The 16,908-nt window shown below is 43.2% G+C and overlaps 2 protein-coding genes across 5 annotated transcripts; both read right to left on the bottom strand.

Moving 5' to 3' along the window:
* Positions 1–325: 325 nt before the first annotated feature.
* pwwp2b (PWWP domain containing 2B) lies at positions 326–9,047 on the bottom strand. Of its 2 annotated transcripts, none has more exons than XM_046070542.1 (3): positions 8,598–9,047; positions 4,763–6,487; positions 326–2,203 (listed from the first exon to the last, which is right to left on the bottom strand). In XM_046070542.1, exons 1-3 carry the CDS (start codon positions 8,735–8,737, stop codon positions 2,197–2,199), a joined length of 1,872 nt encoding a protein of 623 aa, XP_045926498.1. In that variant the 5' UTR covers positions 8,738–9,047; the 3' UTR covers positions 326–2,196. The 2 variants fall into 2 exon arrangements, with proteins under 2 accessions (XP_045926498.1, XP_045926499.1); XM_046070543.1 differs by having other exon boundaries at positions 4,759–6,487; positions 8,598–9,046.
* A 608-nt stretch (positions 9,048–9,655) lies between these two features.
* On the bottom strand, positions 9,656–16,571 carry LOC123983995 (leucine-rich repeat-containing protein 27-like). 3 transcript variants are annotated; one of them, XM_046070545.1, is made up of 11 exons: positions 16,514–16,571; positions 15,504–15,697; positions 15,218–15,348; positions 14,865–14,923; positions 14,362–14,514; positions 13,279–13,480; positions 12,231–12,371; positions 11,791–11,896; positions 11,160–11,257; positions 10,020–10,140; positions 9,656–9,907 (listed from the first exon to the last, which is right to left on the bottom strand). In XM_046070545.1, exons 1-11 carry the CDS (start codon positions 16,545–16,547, stop codon positions 9,782–9,784), a joined length of 1,365 nt encoding a protein of 454 aa, XP_045926501.1. In that variant the 5' UTR covers positions 16,548–16,571; the 3' UTR covers positions 9,656–9,781. The 3 variants fall into 3 exon arrangements, with proteins under 3 accessions (XP_045926501.1, XP_045926500.1, XP_045926502.1); XM_046070544.1 differs by lacking the exon at positions 16,514–16,571 and adding an exon at positions 16,429–16,448 and having other exon boundaries at positions 15,504–15,800; XM_046070546.1 differs by lacking the exon at positions 16,514–16,571 and adding an exon at positions 15,988–16,192 and having other exon boundaries at positions 15,504–15,800.
* Between the last annotated feature and the right edge of the window lie 337 nt (positions 16,572–16,908).

Below are 16,908 nucleotides of genomic sequence, written 5' to 3'. Positions count from 1 at the left end.
GACGACGGGCGATAGGTTTTTCCCCATGCGCTGATATTAAGTAACTCACTATCAGAGCTAAGATGACATAAAAACTGTCTCTAGCACCGGCACCACACTGCAGTATTTCCCATTTGTTGATTTATTTGTTGCGACACCACATGACACAATATCAATGCCACAAACTATATACTATTTAATGTGATTCACTCAATTGTAAACTCAAGTGTAAATAAATGTTTTGTTCTGTCGGGGCTGAACTTGGCCTATTTTTTTCCCACCTTCAGCAATTCAATCGTTAAAATCAACAATTAATGACAAAGTGACTCATCCACAACAGCACAGGTATTGCTTTATATTTTATTTTATGTACAGTACATGTAAAAAAGAAAACAACAAAAAAAAAGTAGCCAATAACATTGACCGACATGCGCAACAGTAGATAGCCATGTTGCTCATACACGGGAAAATCCTGACGACAGTTTCCCCTCTCAGGCATACATACATTTAGGCTCTCCCACTCCTCGCTGTGTGAGGCTGCCTGGAAACTAGCCGGCCTTGACAGCAAACAGTCAAACCGCAGATTATCAAACTGGGAGGAGTGCATTACGTGCTCCTCTAATGAACACACTTCTCTCATTGACAATCACTGAGCTAGTTTTCAGCCTCAATCTGAACAAAGTGTTCCCAGAGAGGCAGAAAAGGAGACGGGCTGGTTGGCTGAGCGTGACTGTGTGCAATCTTCGGTAAGTTTTTAATACAGACTGGGCTGTGCTTGACAGCCGTGGTCTCTTGCCTTTGCTGCCCCCCCCCCCTCTCCAATCCAACAGTGCTGCTTCAAACACAAAAGGTCACTAAAGGTCAGGACTGCAATCTGCTTTTCTTGGATGACTCAATAACTGCAGGCTCCAACTAGTAGCGAGCTTTTCTTCAGCACACTCAGCAGATGAATTCACAGTATTCTTACAGCATGTTGTTTTTTTTGTTTTTTTTACCTTCTCCCAAAGTCACTCATAAAGCTTTAACTGATAATGCATAGGGGGTTTTGACACATTTGTTCACCCATGTTTCTCCAGTGGAAATGTTTAACGTGGACTTTCGTTGTGTGTGTGTGTGGCAGATAAGCTGAGAGAGGACACACCAAGTCAAATGCGAGAATACAGTGTGTACACAACCATCCGTGTCTGGTGTCCCCAAAAATCGTACAATAAAATAAAACAAAAAATGATTTTTTTTTTTGTATCTCCAAGGCCAAGGATAGTCAACCACAAAGACTCCCGGACTCCCCTGCTGCCTATCAGGGCTGTATCTCGCAATAGTGTTTCAGACAGTGAGCTTACAGCAGGCCACCAAGGTACAGATAAAGTGCTTTTTTTTCTTAAACGTGACGTTTTAAATAATTAAAGTGATGTAAAAATGGTTCTCAGGAAAAATAAAAGGTTGGGAGGGGAAGTTGGGGGACATGACACTCCTAAAGTTACAAAATGAAATGAAGAGAGAGACGCACAACATGATTCTGGAGAGGAACAGAGTTCAGTATAAATACATCCACAAATCCAACTAATGTCGCAGAAGGCTACGAGGATGGAACACTGATTGCTAGAAGAGCTGGAACACTACCGTCTCTGGATGGAGCCGTTCACATTTTCAGAAGTAAGAAGATTCAGGGTAAGACTTTTCAAACCGTGGTTAAACATCTCCTGTCCAAGATTGGGGGGGTATGGGGTGGTGGGTGGGGTGTTCCTTTCGGAATGCCACCAGCTTCCTCTGGCCGGCCAAGTTGGACCTCGCAGTGAACACATCAGCAGCGAGGGCCGTGATAATGACAGCAGCAGACTGGGAGGTTTTGTGAGATTGCAGTAGAAGGGTGGATCATAATAAACCATTCCAGATAATAAATACATTTGGGTCCTTGTAGTGTCGTTATTCGGCTCTACAGAAATATGATTAAATCTAAAAAAAAAATAAAATAAAATAAAAAAATTGTAGGAATAGTTCATAGTAGACCACGAGAACCCTGGCCTTTTTTTTTGCTCCCTTATCCAGTCTCAACGCCACTCCACCTTGACAGCCATTTTTCTACCAGCCTTGTGAAAAGAAAAAAACAAAACAAAAAAAAACGGCATTTATAAATAGTAGCCGTGGCAACCTCACATACTCCTTCCTGGGTCTTGATGCAGTCTGAGAATTCAGAAAAACCAGTCCTTTAGTCAGTCCTCAGCCTCTACACAAGAGAAAAGGGGGGGGGGGGGGGGGGGGGGGGGGGGGGGGGGTGAGAGCACAAAGTAAAGACAATGGGCAAACAAGGCAGGTTATATGTCCAGTCTAGGGAATTGCTAACTGAGTGTACGAGGCTCAGCACTGGGAGCAATGTGGATCTCAACATGTCATGTTAGTCAGCTGAAGATTATGGAGCACCGTGAAGTGAAGGTCAGCTACTTTCCAGCCTGCTGAAACCTATGTGTAGCTGACAGAGCAAGAAAAACTCTTCTTTTATGAGCTTTGGAAAAAATGACTAAATATAGGCCGGCCTCAACTTCTTACCGTGTATATTCTCAACTACAACCAACCTCGTCTTGGCTACTGAGCCCATAACAGAGTAAACAGAAGGGTTTGGAGCTGCCTGTCTTTCTCTCATATCGCTCAAGAACAATATTTAACCTTTGAGTGTGTGTTGAGTACATGTTGCTTGGCTGCACAGAGAAAACGCACTAGCAAACCAGGGGAACAAGCCTGAAGTAGTCACAGCATGACAGCGTGCTTTTAAGACATAGCAGACAACCTATTTTTATGCACTTGCAGTGGACTTGCTTTCAATGTGCTAAGGCAGTACGGCCTATTTCTCGGGACTCGCTTTCTGAAATTAGCAATTTTTTGAACAAGCTTTTCCAGTCAGCAGTGCAGCCTGTGCCTGCATTAAGGCTGGCAGTCATGTTTGTTTTGCTGCTTTGAACACAGCAACTCCTTCATGACATAAATGTGGCCGGGGCCCCTAGGCTGGCATGGGAGAACTATAAATGAGCAGGTTGGCGCAGGATCATTTTCACTCTGCTCACATTCCCCCACACTTTAACATGAACACCATCAAATTAGCCATTATAAGTAGGGATGCACTGATCCGACTTTGTCACTCCTGATACCAATACCTGGCCTTGGGGTATCGGCCGATGCAGAGTACCGATCCAATACCAGTGTAAAATTAATAATCTGTATTCATCACTGTGAGGAAGAGACTGGGAATCATTCTTTTATGTGTAAGCCATCATCAGGCTTAACTTTGCCCCTAAACATTGCTTCCTAAACAAAATGGTACAGTTACCTCTCCTAGCAAAATGGTCGTGATGCTGATGCATCACATAGTACACGCTTAATGGAATAGATTGGCCCTATAGATCTCTCCAGCTATTTGAGTCAGCATCGCTTCGATATCCAATATCAGTATTGGTGCATCCCTAATATTAAAGAAATCTAAGGGTAGGGCTGGGCAACATGACCGGAATGTATTCCACAATCAGTGTTTCCCCTGTATGCAATCATGACCGCCAATACTAAAATTTCCCACGATCATTTAACGATCATGCGCTACAAATGTTTTCACTCGCACACTGTGCGAGCACGGCAACACTCAATGCTTGGCTAGCTTCTTCTTATTGTTTTATGCAAAACATCTATGTGACAGATGTTTCTATAAGAGCAGCGTAACTCCTGTAAGGAATCGGGAGGTGCGTGGTGAGTGTTTGATTGTCTGAGCGGCAGAAGGTGAAGGTGAACGCGAGCAGAGGAAAGTATGGTGTCGGTTACAGTGGGTCAGCTTCTCAAGACCAAGAAAAGTCTGTTATTTCCCCACCTACTGGAAAAGTGAAGCCTGTGTGCGCTAGCTAACATCTCTGAACATTGAATTTCCCCTTGTGGTATTAATAAAGGATTTCTTCTTCTTCTTCTCTCCTTCAGACTGTGCAGCCGAGCAGGAAAGCTTCTACAGTAGGCTGTGTCTTTTGGCTCTATGTAACTTAACATTAGCTCAATTTCTAGAAAGTAACTGGTAGCTTTTATTACTACCCACTTATTCAATGTTGAGAACATCAAGAACAAACTTAGACTAAACTGGTGTAGCCTGCAGCTCTGTCCTACAGACTGATTTAATTATTTTTCAGTTTTCAGATGAGTCTGAAAAGTGGTTTTTAGGAAAAGAAAGAATGGAGGTGACCGGAGGACCTGAGGTTAGTAAAGCTAATTAGTGATACAAACTAGTCCTTTTAAGAGAATGAGGAGACGTTTCTTTTTGGATTTTAATGTGCAAATAAAATGCAGCACCTCATTTTTTATATTAATGTCTACTGATAAATGTCAGAAGCTGTAAAATGAAGACACAAAAGGCAAACATGAACAGTCGTAATGATTCTGCAGGGTTTTCCTACCATTAAGGCTTAGGGGGTGATGCCCAAAACATGCTGTGCCAAAAATGTAACATCACTGTGGAGAGCATCAGAACCAACCAAATTACTTTCCCCAAATCTAAAAAGGTTGTAGTTCCTCCCCAGTAGACCGATCTTTATTTATTATCTGCTCTAGCTTTTCGCCTGTTTGAATGAACCCACACAAATAACACAAGCAGCGGAGGGGCCAGCTACAGCCTGTCAGAAGGACTGATGAATCAAACAACTTGAATAAGGCGGTGAGAAACTATGTTTTGAACAGATAGTGGAGCGGGTGGCGGAGTGGGGGGTGGACACACGTATATCAAATATGTGCTACAACCACATGTAACGTTTAACTAACCTACGTGTCGCAGTGGGAAAGCAGCGATGTAATCTCTGGGCCCATGTGGCCCACGGCCTTGGCTGCCTCTAGGATGGCTCTCCGGTACATCCCTTTCTTCTTGCGGTTGAAGCGGGACCTGAAGAATTCTCTGAAGGGTGACAGTTTGGCAACGGAGAGCTGGGAGGTTGTCGGTGAACCAAACCACGCGACCTTTGCCTGGGGCCACTGGGCCTCACAATTGGCAGTCTCCTGTTTGCGGGTGCCGCTGATGCTGAGGACGCGTGCTGGCCACCAGGGGAAGCCATGAATCTTCCCCCACACAATGTCGCCTACCGCCACGGCGTGACCCTCTTCGGTTACACACTTTGTCATGCTGCGGGTGTGAAGCCGCACCGTAAGCGGCGGGACTGTCTTGCAGTCTTCCCGTGAGGGTACAGAAGAGGAGGTTACGGACAGGTCTTCACCTGGGGCCAGATCGCACAGCTCTGGTGAGGTGCCGTCAGAGCTGAAGGACTTGGACTCATCTAGACTGTCGCTGCTGCAGACCGACAGGCTCGAAGAATCTGCTTTGCGCTTACGGAAATTGATGAGAAGGGTGAGGTCGCTGTGGCCGCGCTCCGCCTCCTCTCCTGAACTCCCTGACCACAATTCTAGAGAGTTTTTGCCTTCCCCTGAGTCTTCAGAATGGGGGAGGCAGGGCCCGGGCACCCTGGGGCTTCGTCTCCTGGTGCCTCCTACTAGTTCTGCCTCATACTCCACTACTCTCTCCTCACCTTCCCTCTGAGGGGGTCTCAAGCGGATCTTTGGGGAAGGCAAGTCCTGACCCACGGTTGTAAAAGGCCTGGTTAGTTTGAGTTTGGGAATGGATACGGTGAGGCCAGACCTTGTGGCATCTAGAATGTGCCGTTGCTCCTTGGTGGGATCAGAAGGCGTCTTACCATTTTCTCCCACCCCATTCTGCACCAGCTGTTTGGGGCAGAATGGCTTGACTGAGCCGTGCACTCTGGAGGGGATCTTCATGACCTCACCCTTGCCCTGCGGAGTGCTGTAGGAGATCTTTATGACAGGACTGTGGGGGATAACGTCACCACCGGGAAACTTCTCCCCTTCAGCCTCCCCCCTTTTGTCCTTCCTGAGGCGCTTGTTGTCAAGGCTGGTGCCATTTTCACGTCTCTTAGTGTCCTTGGTTGCAACTCCATCTTCTTTTCTCGACAGCTTAGAGGGGGTATCCTTGTCGTCACCATCATCATCGCTCTGCAGTGCATTCTCTTTTCTAGAACCCTTAGTGTTGCTCATGCCATCTTTGCTGTCCTCATCACTATTCAGTGTGTTTTTGCACTTTTCACATAGTACCTGCCGTGGCCGCAGACGGATAGTACTCATGGTCATGCGACCAGGCTCTCGTGTTCGCCTCTTCTTTCTCTTGATTGGTCGCGGAGGGGGCTGAGGTACCCATTGGCTGTAGCTGTGGCGCACCCATAATGGCTGAGGGAAGGGGGCTCCTTCAAAATAAGGAGGGTAAGGAGTCTGTCCAGCTGGAACTGGTGTTGGTACGGGGCAGGGAAGGGGTGCAGTTGGTATGCTGCTTTCAGGGAGAGTGTTTTCATCCTTTGGTCTGTGTGAAGACTGGCTGAGTGATTTGGAAACCGGTTCCTCACTCAGAACTTCTGGGATTTCACAAGCAGGTTTAGATATCGGGTAGTACCCAGGTTTTTCTGTGATATCTGGTAGACAGAATAGCCCAGTCCTAAAATGAACGAGAAAAAAGCAAAAAACAAAAACAAATGAATAACTGTTTCTTTTCACCATGTCAGACAACTTAATGCCAGTGGAACAGAACAAATCAAATACCTTATTGTTTCAATTAGGGCAAAAGAAAAAAAATGGCACACGAAGCCCTTCCTACATGTGGCCTATCACAGGCTTTGAGTAAGAAAACCTATTTTACTATTTTGTTTTACTTTGACTAGACACACTGACACCACTGTCCCTGTCACCTGTATGCTGAAAATTCTTTACGTGTGGGGGTTGGGGTCCACAAGCAGCCAGGCAGTTATCTGTTCTGCTGCCTTAGGCCACAAAACCTGAGCAATAGCATCACTGACTCTCAGTGATTTTGTGTGTTCTTTTTGGTACTCTGCGACCAGCAGACATGTCCAAAGATGGCCCAAGTGCCAAGGAGTCTTTGAGAAGTGGCTGGCAGGCAAGAGTAACATGGCTGTGTTGCTTTAGTCAGGAGAGAGCAGACAAAGAGACTACAGGATGCCCAGAAACCCCCCCCCTCCCCAACATCTGACTGAACAAAAACAATCCCATGAATCACTCGGGATTCAGAGATGTAGGGAAGGAGCCAGGAGATTTCAGTTTGTTTTTGCATCCGTGTCCACTCAGGGATTACGTGTGGTAAGATTAATAATTAGTGCACATTTGGGGAGCCTGTTTTCCTCCCCAGGAGAAGTAACTGGCAGGCACCTCCGAATAATAGTCTCTCGGTGCAGCTTGTTCCTCTCAACTTTTTTATATGCGCCCTTAAAGCAGTCGAATATTAGCCTTCACAGTGATTGACACGGCACAAACAGGGCTGCCTGTGACGGGCAACAAGCAGTGCTAGTTAAGCACAGTACAAGGCCGCAGCATATGACTAGCCATGATTCACTGCACTGGTGCCATTTCACATTGTGTACAGTGTAACTAGATGCAGAGATCTGCCTGAATGATAGGCCTAGACGATGACATAAAAAAAAAAATTGTTGGAGACAATGACAGGAAATGTATTTCCATGAGCTGAAAAGGAAGAAGTAGTCAAATTTTGACAGTGACAAGGCCTGAAATAAAGGCCTATTTTAAGTTATTGCAAGGCCTGCCTTTTACTATTTGGGTGGGTTTCAGGCAGGACAGCTTGAGCTCTCACGTGAATCTAAGCATACTAAGGGGCAAAGCTGGTCAAATTCTGCTTCTGGTAGTCTATAAATAGTCTAAAGCCAGTGGCTTTTAAGGTGCACAGCAACAAGAGCAACACAAGGCATATACATGTGACACACACCAAGACTAGCAGATAAGACATGACGCTGATACATGTCAAAATATACATATATGGTTTTCTCATTTGAAGAGGCTTGGGTTTTGTAGTTAACTGGTGAGAGAGGGCCTTTTCTTGTTAAACAGAGCCTAAGATGGTCATTTGATCTCATGAGGACCATGTTTAAAGAAAAGACATTACAGTTGTGATTCATCAAATCCCACATGTATCTTTATTGCCATTTTCCATTGTTTCCACAGATCAAGTGACTGCATATGAAGGGCTATTTCTCAGAACCTCAACTGTATTACACATTATTTTAAAGTGGAACATCACTCCAGAAAAATAGTGCACAATGCAATACCACCAGTGTGTGTAAGTAATACATCAAAGCACAACATGATATACAGAATACTGCTCAGCTAAGGCCTACCCTTTTACTGAAAACGTTTTTGCTGCTCTGTATTTTATTAGGCTAACAATAAGCTATAGATGAACCCACTGACATTAGTTTTGTTCAAGAAAAGGCTTCAACATTCTCTGTAGACAGGGCCACTATCTTGACAAACAGTATTTCCCCAAAGTAAAATAACACATTTAACCATTTCAGTATGGGCTTAAATAAAATCACTTTGCCATTAGCCGACCAGCTAGCAGATAGCTACCCTGTCAGCTACAATAACCTACGAATCTTTTGTATGGAGGCCCAGTTAGCTAACAACTAGCTAACTGGCTAGCTTGGGCTTGTTAGCATCAAAGGTAGATTAGCCGTTAGCTGACTTTAGCAAATTAATTTCAGAGATACATGTATAAAGAGAATAAACGCAATAGCACTCACTTTTTGTTGCAATCAAGTAATATCCCCGTGTAGCTCCTTTCCCGGTAGGTAAGCGTCACCACCAGCGTATCGTTAAGTATTTGATCGATAGTGACAGGTACCCGAGAGCCGGCCCGCAGCTCCTCGGCCACAGCCTCCATGTTTCCCGGCGTGAAGTGTCCGGCTCGGCGGTGCTCGATCCCGGCCAAGGGAGCCACGGTCGCGTCGGCCAAAGATCCGTCTCCCCTTCGCTATTGGAGCAGGAGGCTACACCAGGGCATAAAATGACGCCATCACCCCCACCAAGTCAATTACAACAGTACTGCCACCGCTGACATCACGCTCTCTGTGCTAGAGGAGCAAAAATCTCCCAAGACAAGGCCTACCCTTTCCCTGTCTCACTTTGACTTGTTTGATGCCATTTATTAGTGCGGACTTTCAGCTCGGGGATGCCTCCGTTTTTCAATGCGAGAGTCTAATGGCGTTTTGCTCCAAACTTTTAAACCACCATTACACTGGAAGATTGATAAAATATGGATTTATTTTCGAATATGTTGTGAGCGATACGGTCATACAATAACACAAATATGACCTGTATTTAAAAATTCATCAAAAGATATACTGCACCAATCTTAACTCAAAGTAGTTATAGTTTCACAAAAGCATTACATGTGCTATTGCTAAAATGCCCTTGCAGGTCTTCTATTTGTTACCATACATGAAATGTACCCTTCTGCAAATCTAGCCATTAGTAACCTAGGTTAGGTTTACCTTTATTTTGCCATTTCTAATCCCCCCCTATAAAGATTCTTATATTTTACGCCTTGTTTAATTAACATTGTTGTGTGATAATTCAGATTTATAATACGACATATGATGCTTATGCTGTTATGTCTGGAGAGCAAATTTAACATTTAATGACTAAACAGCTTCATTTCACACAGTAAATAAGCAGCACCATATTGCCTGTACATATTTGAGGTAAGGTGAAGGCAAAACACGACTAGTTTGTAATGGAGAGGGTGTCTTGCAGAAGTCCAAGACAAAGAACCATGCCATGGAAAATTTCAAAACACTTGTTTGCCCAGTCACAGCCTTTTGAGCTTTATTTTTAAGATCTGAGCATTAGAACAGTCATTCAAAAAAGGATTAGTCAATACATTTTGAGTAAGAATTCAAAACTGAAACAACAGGAGTAACAATCATTATAATCCCTGTGACTTGTCAAGGATTCTCTGCCAGGTGTCGCCAGTGAAGATAGTGAAAGAATTTTCAAGATCTCTTCCCCGATTTCTCTTCTTCTCTAGAAGCAGAGTCTGTAACTTCCTCATCTGTCAGTGGGAAGAAACAAAACAACAAGAACAAAAAAAACAAACAAATTCAGATCATAACCCATGAGTTCAATATAGATGGACTGTGTGAATAATGAAGTATAGGTCTGACCTCTTCCACATCTTGTTCTGCTGCTGCCATCTGCTCGGTGGTCGTGCCCCTGGGGTTCCTGCGTCTCTCCTGCATCTTCTCAACACGGGCACGTATCTGCCGCTCCAGCTCACGGGCTGATCTGGAGGGCCACACAGGTCAAAGGTCAAAATGTTCTACCTAAACACTGAACATTTAGATGCTTAAATATGGCCAGTGGTATCATGGCATTTATGTCTGCTGGAAACTGATTAAAAATGCAAGCCTGTGTCTGATGACTTTATCCATATATTACTATTCATTCTATCAATAAAAACAGAAAGGTCTAAGGTGTACTATCTAATCTTTTAAATCTGTTTTGGGGCATGGTGTAGCTTAAAAAGAACAAAAGAAACTGCCGATGTTCTGTGGTGGGTCTCTTTGTCCAGTAGGTGTCTCTGGTTTTCCACCTGCATGGCTCACAATTGTTCAAAATGCTATTCAGTGGATAATTTCATGCCTTGAGGTCAGGCCAAAGACATATTGTCCCTGTGTCCCTATGTCCCAGGATGTTATGTATCACTGTTTAAGTTGTATACACCAAATGTCTAAAGTGTTAGATACAGTATGTATAGCAGTCTTTCCATCAGGTGCACTGATGAGATGAAGGTATTATGCCTTGATTGTCCTTATTAATCTGTAGCCATCACAAAGGAGGTAACTAAGTTAAAAACAGGAAATCTTAAACTTTAAGACAAGTCAGAAGTTGATTGTGCAAACAAGGCTGCAACTGAATATCAGGAAGATGTCCCCAGTATTTTGTAAATTCATTGTTGAAGTCATACACAACAAACTAAAAAACATCCCTGGCCAATGCGGCAGGTTGGCCTCTAAAGCTGATGATACACGGGGCAACTTTTTGAGCAATGTTGCTGGGCAATCTTGCTAGTGGCAAGTCCGACTATGTTTTGAATGTATAGCGGCTGTGCGGGGCGGGTGGCAGAGTGGTGGGGGAAAGGGATTACGGTAGTAATCTTTACTCATTTCCATTGACGGCAACGTTGCCCTTCACAATTGCTCTAAAAGTTGCTCTGTGTATCATCAGCTTAATTTTTATACTGGTCCAGGTTTCAGATTACTTTTTTGTCTGTAGTAGACAGTACTTTGGTCACCCAGATTTACCTGGCCTCCACACACTCTGTGATGGACATTCTGGACATTTGACTTTGAGATGCATCGCTGCTGTTCTCCACACCAGCTTTAGAATCTGTTTCTGCTTCCTGTAACAGAGAGGGGAGGTGTTTATTAACATGTACAACAGGAGAGCAGAGCTTGTGTGCATATAGGATGATACAGCTGTTGCGACACTTCCTACAAACACAGCCTACAGCTGCAACACAGCAACCTCATTGTGTCATCCTACCCAAAAGGAGTTGTTTTTTCCTATATTTTTCAGTGAATATTTACACTGATTATGCAAACATTGTGAGCTGATCTATGCAAGGAAATGCAGCTGACAATCAAATTACTCAAAACCAGTGTACACATCAGCTTTGATAGCTACAAGCTGCTGCTGTGCGATCACTGATGCAGCACACACCATCACAAGCCCAGGCATCTGTTGCTGCCTTCAACAGCTACTACCTGAAAAAAGTAATTCACTAGCATCAAAATGTTTTACCTTGTAATAATTTCATAATTTTTGTTTTAGTCCTCTACCCAGTGTGACAGAGGTGGTGCTCTACTGCCCCCTTGTGGTTGGCCCATTGACAAGTGGAAATTCAGGCGAAGTATTATCAAATTTCACACATACCTCTTGTTTTATTTGCCTTCCATGCTTCTTTTGCTGGTACCCAGACATTTTCTTCTCCTGTGTGATCTTGGCTTGTGTGTGCCACTTCCAAAGAGCCTCTTGGGTTCTATGGGAGAGCCAGATAACAATGCAGTAATGTCCAGTAAAACGGTTATTGGGCTGTTGTGTCTAAAGGGTTTCAAAGGGGTCTGTAAATATTAAGATTATTCTTTCTGTCTTTACATGGTGAACATAATATGGCTTCTTTACTGTTGATCACTTGGACACATGCCAATTAAACGCCATGCTTTGTGAAACAACATTGTCTTATATTTGGGATTACATGGCCTGAATATATATTCTATGCAATTCACCAATGTAATTTCATGGTCAAAATGTCATGCAGTAAGACAGTCAATAGGGTATTTATCATATGGGACTTATAGTAGAAATCCACATACTTTCTTCTCTGCTCGAGAATAGCTTGTTTTTCTTTCAGCTCTTTCATTGCAGCCTGTTTCCGTTCTTCTGGCCTCTTCCAGTGCTGAGTGTCAAACAGGGTTAGCACAGGAGTTATACCAGCCTTGGTAGTTGCCTTTTTTCTGACAAATAAATTGAAACAAAATACATTATTTTATTGCTCTCCTGAACTCTGAGTCCCTAGAGACAGCCTGGGAGATTTTTATCACTCGATCTGCTCTGCAGAGAATATCATTAAAAAGTGTTTTGCTATCCTTTTCCAAGGCACCATGTCATATACTTGGCCCTCCACGACAACTCCAAACCGCAGCACAAAATTTGTGTACTGAAACAAAACAAATTCACTTCCTCTGTCAAACTATTGGATAGCCAATAACACTGTCAAACTTCATTCCACAATATGTCTGAACAGGTGACAATTGATTTATGCCCAACAGATATTTGCTGCCTGGATACACTGTACAAAAACAATGGCAGAAGCATTTAAATAACTAGTCATTTTGCTCTCTCCTAACCCAGAAAAAAACATTTTATGTGCAACTCACAGTTGTACCTGGTCTAGACTTAGTAGGAATAGTTTGACATTTTATGGAACACGCTTAAACGCTTTATGGCAGAGAGATGAGAAGATCAATACTATCGTGTTTGTCCGTTAGATATGACGCTAATGCCAGCTGCCAGTGTTAGTACTACATAAAGACTGGAAACTGTCTAGCTAGCCTAGCAATGTCCAATAGCAATTAATTAATTTGTGAGCTTTAGAGGCGCTGGTAGGCACATTGTGTTACCTTTGGACAGAGCCAGTCTAGCTGTTTTCCAGTCTTTATGCTAAATTAAGCCAACCATCTCCTGGCTGTAGCTCCATATTCAATGTACAGATATGAAAATGTTATCAGACTTCTCCTCTAACTCTTGGGGAAAAAGCGTATATCCCAAAATGTCAAACTATAACAGAGAAAAGCATTTCTCATACTTTTTCACTTCTAAAATCTCTTATTTCTTTCACCCCAACACTTTTACTTTACTTACCTTTGGGTAATACGAAGAAGGCATGCCCTCTGGTTTCTATCCCCCGGCACTACTGAGTCCAGCTCAGCTTTGTCCAGCAGGATCATCTTGTGTTTGAGTTCCCTGAACCTCTGCAGCTCGTCCTCATCCACTGACTCATCCTGCTCCTCCATATTGGACCCCATCAGCTCTGACAGCTGGAGCTTCTCCACCACAGGCAACTCTACCAATGAAACAACCACAGCAGCCAATGTGGGGGCAGCCAAAACTGGCAACAAAAATTGCTGTCTGCAGCTATAGCGGCTGGTAGAAGCACATGAGGATGATGATAACCGGTTGACAATCAAGAAATACTGATAGAACAGGTAGTTCTTTCTAACTGTAGAAAAGACATGCCAGCATTTTACCAACAAATTCACATAACCAATAATAGCAGGTAAAACATCCCCATCTTATTATAGAGCAAAAAGATGTAGCAAGCAAGTTTTTACTGGATTAAGAAAATAAGGGTCTGAATGTAACTTTTACCCACTTGTAGGATAAGTAGACTCAAATGGGCTAAATACTCCATGATACCGCAGCTTAAAAAGGTTGATTACAGTGCAGTATGTAAATGAATGATCTGCTAAATATATACTCTGAGCCAAGCAAATGGAAGGAGATTTCCCCAGGAGACCGGAGCCCTGTCTTTCTTAATAACCTTGTAGGGGAGATAAATCGTTTGATTGAGGGGTTTGGCTCTGCTCATTGTGCAGCAGCAGCCTCTCCTGTGGAGGGCTGTCTTGGGCTTCTCACAGTGATTACCTCCAGACAGTGCTTAGTGACAGAGAGCTCCTGTTTAGAGCCCACAGGTTATCGATCATTTTCATCTGGCTAAAAATATTACAGAGCTGGAAAGGGGTGGGGGTGGGAGGGGAGTCAGCTGAGTGACACGTGCCGTCTCCAAGGCAACAGAAGTCACACCAGTGAAGTGGTACCAGGGCAAGGAGCTATTTTTGTGGCCAGCCATCCTATCTTTGACAAAAAGAGCAGATGGCTAGGATGCATGTGCAGACTGAACACATTGCTGCTGCATTGTTCAAAGTTAAGGTGCCTTTCATTCACCTGGGGGGGTCCTCCTCATGCCAACTGGCCGCTTAGCCATAGCACTCCTGAGGTACTGGAGGATGCTCCGGAGCCCCTGGTGCACAATGTCTTGTGGAGGGAAAGTGATGGGGCAGTTCCTCAGGTTCAGGCCTTTGAGAGTAATAACATTTCCTGGGACAAATGGACAAATAAAGAATCACTTAAAACTATGTGCATCGGTGTAGGAATCTTAAATATTGTATATTCCTGATTACGAACGTTAATGTACTGTACCTGCAAGCAACAGTGTATTAGTAACAGTTTTAGTGACAACAGTTGGAAGAAAGAGAGAGGCAAAATTGTCAAAAATTAGATGAAATGTATTATTTCTATTCCTAACTATTAATTTTTCATTGGATGTAATCTAGCTCTAAATTTGCTGCCAGTGAGGCTGACTGAAACTGATGAGACAAAAAGACAGCTTGTTATCGCAAAAGAACAGAGACACTGCTTGCTGGCAAAGGCGACTGAACTCTACCCACCTAACTCTGGGGGAAGTTCTGAGATGGGATTTCCTTCCAGAAGTAATGTCTTCAGAGATCTACATGAATGAACTCAAATATTATTAGATGATTGCAAGGGTTATGTCTTGATCAAGACACATTTAGTCCTAAACTGAACATGAGGAAATTGTACAAAATATGCCTCTCAGTTTACCACACTCTGGAATCAATTTGGTTTTCAGTGCATATGCAACTAAACACAACTCTAAAATAGAAATATTCTTATCTAAAAATGTTCTGAAATGAGACAAAGAAACATACTGTACTCCCGTGGTGGCCGAAGGGTTCGAAATCAATCAGCATATTTTTCAAAGAGCAGTTGCATAACTAACCTGTGCACGCCAATTTCGGCAGGGAGCGATGCAATTTGGTTATTTCTGAGGTCCAGCCACAGCAGGTTGGGCAAGCTGAGGAATATTGAATCTGGGATACTGGGTAGCTGGTTGCCTTCAAGATATAAATACTGGAAATGATACAATGAGCTGTTACAATTAAAAAAGAATACATTATACTGAGATAGAAATGTTCTACTGGATGCATTACTGACTTTTTGTTTTAAAAAAACACTGTAGCTAGGTGGGTAGAAGTTGACAAATACACAGTAAAGTCCAAACTGACCTTTAGTATGCTATTTTTCAAAATACTTTCTGCAACATGTTTCAGCTTAGTTCTGCTCAGACACAATGTCTCTGCTGAGTAATTTTCAGGGAGCTCCTCAGCACCCTCAGGCAGAAGGTGGGGGGTCTGTGATTTGACAACACTGTCCCCAAAGCCAAAGCTTAGCTGCAGGTCAGGAACCTCCTCCCTCTTCTCTGGGGAATACATAGTAGAAGTGATGCTGAGATGTTTAATGTACGCAGACCACGGTTCAGGCCGTTCAAGTGTCTTTTTGCATTGGCATATTTCTCCTTGTGTCTGAAAATAAGAATGTCTATTTAATTATCACATTGAATGGACAGGTTTCGTCTAAACAGCAGATTGATTTAACGTGACATTTCAGCTTGTCTAAATTACAAGCAGGTTGACTCATCCACTGCTGCTGCCTAACATTAGCTAACTTTAGCAAACTGTTTATCTGCTTTACTACGCAATGTTAGCTTACCTGGAATTTGAATAAACAAAACTTGGAACCAATGAACTTGAGTATGTTCTTAAAATAAAAACTTTATAAAACGAATAAAAAAACAACAACAACCCCGAAACACATATGTCATGCTAACTTTTAGCTACCGCCTCACGAGTTTGACGTCGTAACCACGGCAACGAGGTCAACAAAAACTACGGCAAGTGTCAACGGGCAAACAAGGCGAACTACTTCATAATGGTTCAACCAGAGATGTAAAAGCTATTAATACTTGGTAAATGTAAGCAGGCCACATGCCAAAGCTGCATTGAACAATATATGTGTCACACATATTGCAACAGGAGCAAATAAACCCAGTGTGCATACTGAAGACAAAGTGTTACATGTTAAATCCTTTTCCCCCCCTCAGTGATCCGGCACCACCCATCCGTCTACTAATAAGATTATAAAATAATTCACTTGGAGGGATGGAAAAAGCATCAGTTTGCTGCTGGTAACAAGCGATGAAAGCCCTCCAGTGTGTGCTGAGCTATCCTGCCTTCACCTACAGAGGCTGGTCCTTGTGTGTTGATATGCATGACAGTCTGTGATACAGAGCTACGTCGAATACAGTCACTGGCCCAGTAACTGTCACACTACTCTCACAAGTGTCATCTTCGTCAAAATACTAGGGGGTAGCTTCCGGTTATCCCTTTCAATATAAAAGTGTCCACGCAAACGTTCACAGCAAAAGTGAAGTAAAAAGGGAAAACAACACGAGAAGGACTTTTGATGGATATAAATAATTTTATTTTTTTTTTCTCTGTCCCACTAAAGGCTGTTACTTACGTGAGCTATAGGCTAGTCCATGGTGAAAAACAGGTACTTATTTGGATAGACTTCACACATATTTTGTATATCAGCTGCTTTGATGAACATTTATAATCTGAACTGACAACT

The sequence above is a fragment of the Micropterus dolomieu genome, linkage group LG15, assembly GCF_021292245.1.
Source record: "Micropterus dolomieu isolate WLL.071019.BEF.003 ecotype Adirondacks linkage group LG15, ASM2129224v1, whole genome shotgun sequence".
NCBI lineage: Eukaryota > Metazoa > Chordata > Actinopteri > Centrarchiformes > Centrarchidae > Micropterus > Micropterus dolomieu.
This window is presented reverse-complemented; position numbering and strand designations above follow the sequence as displayed.